General features: G+C 55.8%; 1 protein-coding gene across 1 annotated transcript in view; it reads left to right on the top strand.

Moving 5' to 3' along the window:
- OBSCN (obscurin, cytoskeletal calmodulin and titin-interacting RhoGEF) overlaps nt 1–13,377 on the top strand; it is a 154,880-nt gene that overhangs the window by 78,133 nt on the left and 63,370 nt on the right. The window contains 6 exon segments of the mRNA XM_081234056.1: nt 5,697–5,960; nt 6,284–6,547; nt 8,999–9,262; nt 9,585–9,809; nt 10,162–10,233; nt 11,016–11,219. Of these exon segments, the coding sequence (XP_081090182.1) occupies nt 5,697–5,960; nt 6,284–6,547; nt 8,999–9,262; nt 9,585–9,809; nt 10,162–10,233; nt 11,016–11,219 (1,293 nt within the window).

Here is a 13,377-nt window from a genome sequence, read left to right as displayed (position 1 = left end):
GTCCTTGAGCCCTGCCCTGTCTGTGTACAGTCTTTCGCTTCTGTGTGCATCTCCTGCATTCCTGCAGCATGAGTCTCCCAGCACCTGCTTCTGTGAGGCCCATCTCAGATAAAGAGCAGAGAATATGGTCCTCCCTGCTCTCAGGGGCTCATGCCTGAGGGAGAGAAGGAGGGCACCCACACAGTACAAGAGTGGAAGTATGGTCCTCTTGAGGGGGCATGCCAAGAGAGAAGCTAGGAAGTCGAGCAAAGTGTGGCCCTCGAGGGTGGGATGTCGAATGGGGTGTCAAGAGGTGGAAGCTGGGACATGCATGCTGGGCCATGGGAGAGCCATGATGGGAGGTCCTAGGTTCTGTTCTCCAGCTCCTGGTGGTTAGGAGAGGTGAGGCTGGGTATAGGGATAGGGTGGAGGTGAGGTGGGTGTGGAGGGTAAAGTGGAGGTGAGGTGGGTGTGGACAGGGCTTGACCGTGGAAGGAGAGGAAGGAGGGGCGGGAAGAGCTGCAGAGAGGAGCCGAGCCAGAGTCAGGAAAGGCAGGCGGACACCTGTGCTGGCGTTGGGCCCCCTGTCTGGCATCTGTGGCAGGTAAGCTGGCTCTAGGCAACTGCCACAGAAGGGGGTCCGTCAGACATGGCGTGGCGACCTGTGGCTGGGACACGGGATGAGAGGTCACAGTTTGAGGGTGGGGCACAGTCAACTAGAGCAGGAGGGCTGTCCCGTGGGTTTAGGGGCCAATAGGGTCACTTCCTTTGTGGGGTGGATGAGGGCCAGCTGGGTGGATATCCTTGAAGCGGGGTAGTGGGAGTCCCCTTGCATCAGAGCAGCCGACTGTGGGCATTCTGCCTGGTGTCCCCTCAGGGCCCCCCTTCCAACGGGTGCTTGTGTGGCCAGCATGGTGTCTGTGGCCCATTCCTTGTCTGCAGGCTCCAGAGTCCATCAGTCTATGTGTCCGTCGGACCTTCCCCAGCCCTGACCAGCCAATTCACAAAAGTCATGAAGCGTGAGCAGGCCATGGGAGGGGCCATGTCCACATTCACGCTGTGCTGTGAGCTGAGCAAGGCAGCCCGATGCAGTGGTGGAAGGCGCCTGAGACCCTCCGAGATGAGGACTCAGGATGGGGCTTGGCTGTGGTGTGGCTCATGACCTGGCGATAGGTCAGCTCCCTGTGCCGGGGGTCCAGGTCCTCAGGGGCCTGCCCTAGTGAGGGCCTGGTCACTTCCTGTGGGGGTAGCAGATGGGATGGAGGATAAGGCCACCCACCATGTCCTGAGAGGGTCCTGTGAGCAGCATTGATGATGGGGTACGGGAGCATCTCAGCACAGAAGGAAGAACAGCTAAGCCGGTGCACAGAGGCCTCACATCCTGGGCCGTGTTGGGCCACGCCCACAAGACAAGGTGGACACTGAAGACGATTCTGGAGGCTGGGCAGGGCCGCCATTTGCACAGACACTCAGATCTTTGGAGAGAGGCCAGGCCATGCCACCTTGAACTTCATGAATGGAGTGCAGCGTCTCCAGCGCAGAGACACTGGGCACTCACACTGTTCAGACCCACCAGGAGACCACAGGGGATGTGGGCCTGGAGGCCTATTTCACAGTCAAGAGCAACTTGCACTGCACGAGGCACCACCAGTGGCCAAGGAGCGGAGGACCCAAGTTGACCAGCTGCAAGCAGCCCAAGAGAGCTGCTTTTAAGAGTATGCAGGTCCCAAGGACACCTACTCCAGGACGACAGGCCAGGAGGAGGGTGACTTCGGCTTCCCTTCTAGCTGTGGTGTTCCTAGCTCTGTCAGTCCTGTTCAGTCCCAGTCATGCCGGGGCTCTGGCCCCAGCAGCAGCAGGAGTAGACAAGGGGGGAGTGCTGGTGCAAACTCGTGGGAAAGTTTAGGTAGCCCTCTTTGTGTCTCCGTCCCCAGCTATATCCCTCAAGACCATAAAATTGCTAAGAAAGGAGGCCTGGAGGGGGCCACAGCCATGGTGTGGTGTAAGCTGGGCAGCCTGGCATATAGAGTGGGGGAAGGGGTCTGGGCCCTTGAATCTGGCATCAGATACACTCTGAGGCAGGATGGGCCGTGGAGGATGCTGAGAGGACATCGCTTCTGATTCCTGTCCCTTTCCATCCGTCCTGTGGGCACTGTGGCCATTTCTATGTGTCTGTGCATGTCATGAGGTCCTCACTGAGGCTTCCATTTCCTTGCTGGTTTGTATGGAGATGGGCTCAGCCTAGTCTGTCCTCTACCCCCACGCACTGCCACCTACCCATGTGTCTGTGAGTCCAAGCTTTTGTTCCTGATTTGCTCCAAAGTGTGAGTGTTTTATTGTCAAGTGTCCACATCCTGATCCCCTCAAATTCTCCAGAGAGCCTGATGTTTTCTGTATCACTCTGACCCTGCCCAGCCCTGCCCGCCAAGTTCACAAAGGGTCTGAGGAAGGAGGAGGCCACAGAAGGGACCACGGCCACACTGCACTGCGAGCTGAGCAAGACGGCCGGCGTGGAGTGGAGGAAGGGACCCGAGATCCTCAGAGCCGGGGACAGAGTGAGCCTGAGGCAGGATGGAACCGTGTGTGAACTGGAGATCCGTGGCCTGACCGTGGAGGATGCTGGGGAGTACTCGTGTGTGTGCGGGCAGGAGAGGACATCAGCCACGCTCACCGTCAGGGGTAAAGACCACACGTGACCACGTGGACTGACATTTGGTGGCTGCCCATCACCTCTCTGCTCTCAGTTTCCTTTTCTACTTTGCTCTCTCACTATCCTTTTCCTTCCATAATTCTTGTATTGTCCCTGTCATGGTCCTTGTCTGTTGTGTGGCACATGTACAGGTTGGACCTTTAAATGTCACCGTCCACAGTGTGTACTGGGCACACCCAGCAGGTGGTCCGTGTCCAGTTAGGTTTTATATCTTCTGTGAACTATGCACGTCCTGTTTCTTCTGCGTGTTCAGAGAGCGTGATAGTGTTTGTGTGTTTCCGACCATCTCCAGGCCTGCCTGCCAAGTTCACAAAGGGTCTGAGGAAGGAGGAGGCCACAGAAGGGGCCACGGCCACGCTGCGCTGTGAGCTGAGCAAGGCAGCCCCTGTGGAGTGGAGGAAGGGGCCCGAGACCCTGAGGCCCGGGGACAGAGTGAGCCTGAGGCAGGACGGAGCCGCGTGTGAGCTGGAGATCCGTGGCCTGGTTGTGGCAGATGCCGGGGAGTACTCGTGTGTGTGCGGGCAGGAGAGAACAGTGGCCAGACTGACGGTCAGGGGTAAAGACTGTGTGTGGCCACGTGGAGCAGTGGCTTCGTGTCTGAGGGCTTGATCACGTCCTTGAGCCCTGCCCTGTCTGTGTACAGTCTTTCGCTTCTGTGTGCATCTCCTGCATTCCTGCAGCATGAGTCTCCCAGCACCTGCTTCTGTGAGGCCCATCTCAGATAAAGAGCAGAGAATATGGTCCTCCCTGCTCTCAGGGGCTCATGCCTGAGGGAGAGAAGGAGGGCACCCACACAGTACAAGAGTGGAAGTATGGTCCTCTTGAGGGGGCATGCCAAGAGAGAAGCTAGGAAGTCGAGCAAAGTGTGGCCCTCGAGGGTGGGATGTCGAATGGGGTGTCAAGAGGTGGAAGCTGGGACATGCATGCTGGGCCATGGGAGAGCCATGATGGGAGGTCCTAGGTTCTGTTCTCCAGCTCCTGGTGGTTAGGAGAGGTGAGGCTGGGTATAGGGATAGGGTGGAGGTGAGGTGGGTGTGGAGGGTAAAGTGGAGGTGAGGTGGGTGTGGACAGGGCTTGACCGTGGAAGGAGAGGAAGGAGGGGCGGGAAGAGCTGCAGAGAGGAGCCGAGCCAGAGTCAGGAAAGGCAGGCGGACACCTGTGCTGGCGTTGGGCCCCCTGTCTGGCATCTGTGGCAGGTAAGCTGGCTCTAGGCAACTGCCACAGAAGGGGGTCCGTCAGACATGGCGTGGCGACCTGTGGCTGGGACACGGGATGAGAGGTCACAGTTTGAGGGTGGGGCACAGTCAACTAGAGCAGGAGGGCTGTCCCGTGGGTTTAGGGGCCAATAGGGTCACTTCCTTTGTGGGGTGGATGAGGGCCAGCTGGGTGGATATCCTTGAAGCGGGGTAGTGGGAGTCCCCTTGCATCAGAGCAGCCGACTGTGGGCATTCTGCCTGGTGTCCCCTCAGGGCCCCCCTTCCAACGGGTGCTTGTGTGGCCAGCATGGTGTCTGTGGCCCATTCCTTGTCTGCAGGCTCCAGAGTCCATCAGTCTATGTGTCCGTCGGACCTTCCCCAGCCCTGACCAGCCAATTCACAAAAGTCATGAAGCGTGAGCAGGCCATGGGAGGGGCCATGTCCACATTCACGCTGTGCTGTGAGCTGAGCAAGGCAGCCCGATGCAGTGGTGGAAGGCGCCTGAGACCCTCCGAGATGAGGACTCAGGATGGGGCTTGGCTGTGGTGTGGCTCATGACCTGGCGATAGGTCAGCTCCCTGTGCCGGGGGTCCAGGTCCTCAGGGGCCTGCCCTAGTGAGGGCCTGGTCACTTCCTGTGGGGGTAGCAGATGGGATGGAGGATAAGGCCACCCACCATGTCCTGAGAGGGTCCTGTGAGCAGCATTGATGATGGGGTACGGGAGCATCTCAGCACAGAAGGAAGAACAGCTAAGCCGGTGCACAGAGGCCTCACATCCTGGGCCGTGTTGGGCCACGCCCACAAGACAAGGTGGACACTGAAGACGATTCTGGAGGCTGGGCAGGGCCGCCATTTGCACAGACACTCAGATCTTTGGAGAGAGGCCAGGCCATGCCACCTTGAACTTCATGAATGGAGTGCAGCGTCTCCAGCGCAGAGACACTGGGCACTCACACTGTTCAGACCCACCAGGAGACCACAGGGGATGTGGGCCTGGAGGCCTATTTCACAGTCAAGAGCAACTTGCACTGCACGAGGCACCACCAGTGGCCAAGGAGCGGAGGACCCAAGTTGACCAGCTGCAAGCAGCCCAAGAGAGCTGCTTTTAAGAGTATGCAGGTCCCAAGGACACCTACTCCAGGACGACAGGCCAGGAGGAGGGTGACTTCGGCTTCCCTTCTAGCTGTGGTGTTCCTAGCTCTGTCAGTCCTGTTCAGTCCCAGTCATGCCGGGGCTCTGGCCCCAGCAGCAGCAGGAGTAGACAAGGGGGGAGTGCTGGTGCAAACTCGTGGGAAAGTTTAGGTAGCCCTCTTTGTGTCTCCGTCCCCAGCTATATCCCTCAAGACCATAAAATTGCTAAGAAAGGAGGCCTGGAGGGGGCCACAGCCATGGTTTGGTGTAAGCTGGGCAGCCTGGCATATAGAGTGGGGGAAGGGGTCTGGGCCCTTGAATCTGGCATCAGATACACTCTGAGGCAGGATGGGCCGTGGAGGATGCTGAGAGGACATCGCTTCTGATTCCTGTCCCTTTCCATCCGTCCTGTGGGCACTGTGGCCATTTCTATGTGTCTGTGCATGTCATGAGGTCCTCACTGAGGCTTCCATTTCCTTGCTGGTTTGTATGGAGATGGGCTCAGCCTAGTCTGTCCTCTACCCCCACGCACTGCCACCTACCCATGTGTCTGTGAGTCCAAGCTTTTGTTCCTGATTTGCTCCAAAGTGTGAGTGTTTTATTGTCAAGTGTCCACATCCTGATCCCCTCAAATTCTCCAGAGAGCCTGATGTTTTCTGTATCACTCTGACCCTGCCCAGCCCTGCCCGCCAAGTTCACAAAGGGTCTGAGGAAGGAGGAGGCCACAGAAGGGACCACGGCCACACTGCACTGCGAGCTGAGCAAGACGGCCGGCGTGGAGTGGAGGAAGGGACCCGAGATCCTCAGAGCCGGGGACAGAGTGAGCCTGAGGCAGGATGGAACCGTGTGTGAACTGGAGATCCGTGGCCTGACCGTGGAGGATGCTGGGGAGTACTCGTGTGTGTGCGGGCAGGAGAGGACATCAGCCACGCTCACCGTCAGGGGTAAAGACCACACGTGACCACGTGGACTGACATTTGGTGGCTGCCCATCACCTCTCTGCTCTCAGTTTCCTTTTCTACTTTGCTCTCTCACTATCCTTTTCCTTCCATAATTCTTGTATTGTCCCTGTCATGGTCCTTGTCTGTTGTGTGGCACATGTACAGGTTGGACCTTTAAATGTCACCGTCCACAGTGTGTACTGGGCACACCCAGCAGGTGGTCCGTGTCCAGTTAGGTTTTATATCTTCTGTGAACTATGCACGTCCTGTTTCTTCTGCGTGTTCAGAGAGCGTGATAGTGTTTGTGTGTTTCCGACCATCTCCAGGCCTGCCTGCCAAGTTCACAAAGGGTCTGAGGAAGGAGGAGGCCACAGAAGGGGCCACGGCCACGCTGCGCTGTGAGCTGAGCAAGGCAGCCCCTGTGGAGTGGAGGAAGGGGCCCGAGACCCTGAGGCCCGGGGACAGAGTGAGCCTGAGGCAGGACGGAGCCGCGTGTGAGCTGGAGATCCGTGGCCTGGTTGTGGCAGATGCCGGGGAGTACTCGTGTGTGTGTGGGCAGGAGAGAACAGTGGCCAGGCTGACGGTCAGGGGTAAAGACTGTGTGTGGCCACGTGGAGCAGTGGCTTCGTGTCTGAGGGCTTGATCACGTCCTTGAGCCCTGCCCTGTCTGTGTACAGTCTTTCGCTTCTGTGTGCATCTCCTGCATTCCTGCAGCATGAGTCTCCCAGCACCTGCTTCTGTGAGGCCCATCTCAGATAAAGAGCAGAGAATATGGTCCTCCCTGCTCTCAGGGGCTCATGCCTGAGGGAGAGAAGGAGGGCACCCACACAGTACAAGAGTGGAAGTATGGTCCTCTTGAGGGGGCATGCCAAGAGAGAAGCTAGGAAGTCGAGCAAAGCGTGGCCCTCGAGGGTGGGATGTCGAATGGGGTGTCAAGAGGTTGAAGCTGGGACATGCATGCTGGGCCATGGGAGAGCCATGTTGGGAGGTCCTAGGTTCTGTTCTCCAGCTCCTGGTGGTTAGGAGAGGTGAGGCTGGGTATAGGGATAGGGTGGAGGTGAGGTGGGTGTGGAGGGTAAAGTGGAGGTGAGGTGGGTGTGGACAGGGCTTGACCGTGGAAGGAGAGGAAGGAGGGGCGGGAAGAGCTGCAGAGAGGAGCCGAGCCAGAGTCAGGAAAGGCAGGCGGACACCCGTGCTGGCGTTGGGCCCCCTGTCTGGCATCTGTGGCAGGTAAGCTGGCTCTAGGCAACTGCCACAGAAGGGGGTCCGTCAGGCATGGCGTGGCGACCTGTGGCTGGGACACGGGATGAGAGGTCACAGTTTGAGGGTGGGGCACAGTCAACTAGAGCAGGAGGGCTGTCCCGTGGGTTTAGGGGCCAATAGGGTCACTTCCTTTGTGGGGTGGATGAGGGCCAGCTGGGTGGATATCCTTGAAGCGGGGTAGTGGGAGTCCCCTTGCATCAGAGCAGCCGACTGTGGGCATTCTGCCTGGTGTCCCCTCAGGGCCCCCCTTCCAACGGGTGCTTGTGTGGCCAGCATGGTGTCTGTGGCCCATTCCTTGTCTGCAGGCTCCAGAGTCCATCAGTCTATGTGTCCGTCGGACCTTCCCCAGCCCTGACCAGCCAATTCACAAAAGTCATGAAGCGTGAGCAGGCCATGGGAGGGGCCATGTCCACATTCACGCTGTGCTGTGAGCTGAGCAAGGCAGCCCGATGCAGTGGTGGAAGGCGCCTGAGACCCTCCGAGATGAGGACTCAGGATGGGGCTTGGCTGTGGTGTGGCTCATGGCCTGGCGATAGGTCAGCTTCCTGTGCCGGGGGTCCAGGTCCTCAGGGGCCTGCCCTAGTGAGGGCCTGGTCACTTCCTGTGGGGGTAGCAGATGGGATGGAGGATAAGGCCACCCACCATGTCCTGAGAGGGTCCTGTGAGCAGCATTGATGATGGGGTACGGGGGCATCTCAGCACAGAAGGAAGGACAGCTCAGCCGGTGCACAGAGGCCTCACATCCTGGGCCGTGTTGGGCCACGCCCACAAGACAAGGTGGACACTGAAGACGATTCTGGAGGCTGGGCAGGGCCGCCATTTGCACAGACACTCAGATCTTTGGAGAGAGGCCAGGCCATGCCACCTTGAACTTCATGAATGGAGTGCAGCGTCTCCAGCGCAGAGACACTGGGCACTCACACTGTTCAGACCCACCAGGAGACCACAGGGGATGTGGGCCTGGAGGCCTATTTCACAGTCAAGAGCAACTTGCATTGCACGAGGCACCACCAGTGGCCAAGGAGCGGAGGACCCAAGTTGACCAGCTGCAAGCAGCCCAAGAGAGCTGCTTTTAAGAGTATGCAGGTCCCAAGGACACCTACTCCAGGACGACAGGCCAGGAGGAGGGTGACTTCAGCTTCCCTTCTAGCTGTGGTGTTCCTAGCTCTGTCAGTCCTGTTCAGTCCCAGTCATGCCGGGGCTCTGGCCCCAGCAGCAGCAGGAGTAGACAAGGGGGGAGTGCTGGTGCAAACTCGTGGGAAAGTTTAGGTAGCTCTCTTTGTGTCTCCGTCCCCAGCTATATCCCTCAAGACCACAAAATTGCTAAGAAATGAGGCCTGGAGGGGGCCACAGCCATGGTGTGGTGTAAGCTGGGCAGCCTGGCATATAGAGTGGGGGAAGGGGTCTGGGCCCTTGAATCTGGCATCAGATACACTCTGAGGCAGGATGGGCCGTGGAAGATGCTGAGAGGACATCGCTTCTGATTCCTGTCCCTTTCCATCCGTCCTGTGGGCACTGTGGCCATTTCTATGTGTCTGTGCATGTCATGAGGTCCTCACTGAGGCTTCCATTTCCTTGCTGGTTTGTATGGAGATGGGCTCAGCCTAGTCTGTCCTCTACCCCCACGCACTGCCACCTACCCATGTGTCTGTGAGTCCAAGCTTTTGTTCCTGATTTGCTCCAAAGTGTGAGTGTTTTATTGTCAAGTGTCCACATCCTGATCCCCTCAAATTCTCCAGAGAGCCTGATGTTTTCTGTATCACTCTGACCCTGCCCAGCCCTGCCCGCCAAGTTCACAAAGGGTCTGAGGAAGGAGGAGGCCACAGAAGGGACCACGGCCACACTGCACTGCGAGCTGAGCAAGACGGCCGGCGTGGAGTGGAGGAAGGGACCCGAGATCCTCAGAGCCGGGGACAGAGTGAGCCTGAGGCAGGATGGAACCGTGTGTGAACTGGAGATCCGTGGCCTGACCGTGGAGGATGCTGGGGAGTACTCGTGTGTGTGCGGGCAGGAGAGGACATCAGCCACGCTCACCGTCAGGGGTAAAGACCACATGTGACCACGTGGCCTGACATTTGGTGTCTGGCCATCACCTCTCTGCTCTCAGTTTCCTTTTCTACCTGCTCTCTCACTATCCTTTTCCTTCCATAATTCTTTCATTGTCCCTGTCATGATCCTTGTCTGTTGTGTGTCACATGTACAGGTTGGACCTTTAAATGTCACAGTCCACAGTGTGTACTGGGCACACCCAGCAGGTGGTCCATGTCCAGTTAGGTTTTGTATCTTCTATGAACTACCCACGTCCTGTTTCTTCTGCGTGTTCAGAGAGCGTGATAGTGTTTGTGTGTTTCCGACCATCTCCAGGCCTGCCTGCCAAGTTCACAAAGGGTCTGAGGAAGGAGGAGGCCACAGAAGGGGCCACGGCCATGCTATGCTGTGAGCTGAGCAAGGCAGCCCCTGTGGAGTGGAGGAAGGGGCCCGAGACCTTGAGACCCGGGGACAGAGTGAGCCTGAGGCAGGACGGAGCCGCGTGTGAGCTGGAGATCCGTGGCCTGGTTGTGGCAGATGCCGGGGAGTACTTCTGCGTGTGTGGGCAGGAGAAAACCTCAGCCATGCTCACCGTCAGGGGTAAAGACCACGTGAGGCCAAATGGACTTGTTTCCATGTCACCCCCCCACCATTGGATCCTGTGGCTTTCTGTATCTTTTCAACTGGATTCCCCCAGCTGTCTCATGGCTCCTGTGTCCTTGTCCAGTAGATGTCATGTCCAGTGCTTTGTGTTCTCTGTTTCCTCTGGGGCATTTGCCTCCATCACCATCTGTGCATTTGTTCGCTTGTTCATACTGTGCTCTTTTGCAATTTGTGTGTTTTTTGTGGTGTTCTGGACACAGAGTCCCCTGAGAGAGTCTGATATTCTCAGTGACTTCTTAGCTTTCCTCAGCCCTGCCTGCCAAGTTCACAAAGGGTCTGAGGAATGAAGAGGCCACAGAAGGGACCATGGACATACTGTGCTGTGAGCTGAACAAGATGGCCCCTGTGGATTGGAGGAAGGGCCCCGAGACCCTCTGAGATCGAAATAGAGGGAGCCTGAGGCAGGGTGGGGCCGTTGGGAGCTGGAGATCATGGCCTGGCTATGATGGATACTGGGGAGCACTTGTGTGTATGTGGGCAGGAGAGGACCTTGGCCATGCTCACTGTCAGGGGTAAAGACCACGTGTGATCAAGCAGAGCCATGTTTTGGTGTCCAGTTATTGAGTGCATTGCATCCATCTTCATTCATTCCACGTTCTCTCCCTGTCTCGGTGCCACCCTTTTTCCATAAGGCAGTGGAATTCCTTCCACCTTCCTGGGCTGTTGTATGAACCAGAAGAAACCAGCCATTAGGCCACTTCCCACCCCTCATGTCACCACTGGTACTGTCCTGTTGTCCTGTTGGAGTCTGTGTCTTTTCCTCCATCCTGTCACGTTCTGCCCCCAAACTTCTCCAGAGAACCCGATAGTCTCCATGTCATTCTGACCCTTCTCAGCCCTGCCTGCTAGGTTAATACAAAGTATTAGGCCTGAGGAGTCCACAGAAGGGGCTGGGCTGAGGGAAGCCACCAACCACAGTGTGCCCTCGGCACACCCAGCACATGGCCCATGTGTGTTTGGGTTTTGTGTTTCCTCTGTGTTGTTCGCATCCTGCCTTTTGTGTGTGCTCACAGAGTGTGATTCTGTGTGTGTCTTTCTGACCAGCCCTGCCTGCCAAGTTCACAAAGCGTCTGAAGAATGAAGAGGCCATGGAAGGGGCTACAGCCACCCTGCGCTGTGAGCTGAGCAAGGCAGCCCCTGTGGAGTGGAGGAAGGGACCCGAGACCCTCAAACCTGGGGACAGAGTGAGCCTGAAGCAGGACGGAGCCGTGTGTGAGCTGCAGATCCATGGCCTGATTGTGGCGGACGCCGGGGAGTACTCGTGTGTGTGCGGGCAGGAGAGGACATCAGCCACACTGGCCATCAGGGGTAAAGACTGCATGTGGCCACCTGAATGACTTCGCGCTGCCACCTGTTCTGTGCTCTCCCAATGTCACTGTCGTCTCAGGGTTACAGTCACCGTCTGTCTGATCCATCTCACACAACGCTCTGGCCAGCCCTGTCTAGACCCTGCGGGTTCAGACCCAAGGGGCAGGTGGTGTGGGGACACCCCCAAGGAGGCATCATGGTCCAGCAGAGTTGCTCTGGGCCACTGGCATGTGGCTGGGGCTGTGGGTACGCATGGGGTCTCGACCTCAGGTATGGAGTGGAGTCATTCATGTTAGTGACGCATGTGCACAGGAAGACTGAGGTGCAGCATTGAAGGGCTCAGGGAGCAGGTGGCCAGACAGGCCAGGCCCTCCTGTGTGTGGTAACAGCATTTGATTGACCTTGGAGATTGTGTGGAGCCTCTGAAGACCTCTGTCTCAGAAAGCTTGGGCTGTATAACAAATACCACATTTAGGTGACTTACAACACATGTATTGTTTCACAGTCCTGGAGGCTGAAAGTCCAAGACCAACGTGTCTGCAGGGTTGGTTTCTTTTGAGGCTTCTTTGCTTGTCTTGTAGACAGCTGTATTCTCCCTTTATCCTCACCTGGGCATCCTCTGTGTGTTCCTGTGTTCTAATCTCCTCTTCTTATAAGGACACTTATAAGACAGATTGAATTAGTGCCCCACCCCGTGACCCCATTCTATCCTTCATTACCTCTATAAAGACCTTATTTCCAAATAAATTCACATTCTGAGTTCCTGGGGGTTAAAGCTTCAACATATGAATTTGAGGGGAGACATGATTCAGTCCATAATATTCTGTCATCTTGTCTCCCAAAATGCATGTTCTTTTCGCATGCAGAGTACATTTACCCCATCCCCCAAACCCAAAAGTTTTAACCCATTCCAGTGTCAAGCTAAGTCAAAAATCTAATCTAAATCTCATCTAAATCAAGTATGTGGGAGACTAGAGTTATGATTCATCCTGAGGCAAAATTCCTCTCCAGCTGTGAACCTATGAAATCAGACAAGTTATACGTTTCCAAAACACTTCAGTGGAACAGGCGTGGGATAGATATTCCCACTGCAAAAGAGAGAGATAGGAAAGAAGGAAGAGGCCACTGGTTTCACAGAAACCCAGCATCTACTAGGACAGATTCTGTTAGATTTGAAGGCTGGAGAATGATCCTCTGGCTTAATGCTCTGTCTTCTGGGCCCACCAGAGTGGTGACCTCACCCCCTTGGCCCTGGACAGAGGTGGCGTGGCCCTCTGGGACCATGGATGCAGTGGCATCCCTGCTGACCTCTGAATTGCCATTGGGCTTATTCTTCCCAATTTTGAAGGATAGCACATGTTCCCAGCCGGATAGCTGTATTGACCCATCCTATAGAAATCCCAGCTTCCATCATTTTGTCCCTTCTGTGTCTGATTAAGTCATGGCTGGCAGTGTTTCTGCTGATATAAAATTCTCAAAAGCCTTGTTGGTCTCCTTTACAATTCACAGGAGTCCAAGCTTTCAGACAAGAGCCTTCCACACAGCCTTCCTGGATAATTCTATCTCTAGTCCTGGCTTTGCTGAGGTGGCTGATTGGATCCAGGACTCACACTCATAATCTCTTTACTGAATGATTTTCCAGCCACACCCTTGGTATTCTCTCTAGAACAGGCATTCTCATTTTTTTTTGCAATTTCAGTGGGCTGAAAAATTTCCAAATCCTCAACTTTTGGTTTCCCTTTGCTTAAATACTTCCTTCTTTGACATAACTCAGTTTTCTCTCACATTTTACCATAAGCAACAAGGAGCAATCAGTCTGTGTCTTCAATGCTTAGCTTACGAGTTGCCTCAGCTAAATATCCAAGTTCACTTGTAAGTTCGACCTTCCACAAAACTCTGGGACACGTTTCAGCCAAATTCTTTGCTGCTTTATTAAAGGATTGTGTTTCCTCCAGTTTCCAATAACACATTTCTCATTTCCATCTGAGGCCTCACCAGAAGCATCTTTAGCATCCATATTTCTACCCATAATCTCCTCAAGACAATCTAGATTTATCTAACATGCACCTCAGAACTCTTCCAGTTGCGACCCGTCACCCAGTTCCAAGGCCACTTCCATAATTTTAGGTATTTGTTACAGTAGCGACCCACTCCTGGT

The sequence above is a fragment of the Mesoplodon bidens genome (assembly GCF_964165515.1).
Source record: "Mesoplodon bidens genome assembly, chromosome: 4".
NCBI lineage: Eukaryota > Metazoa > Chordata > Mammalia > Artiodactyla > Ziphiidae > Mesoplodon > Mesoplodon bidens.
The sequence above is the reverse complement of the archived record's forward strand: the minus strand, read 5'-3'. Positions and strand labels throughout refer to the sequence as shown.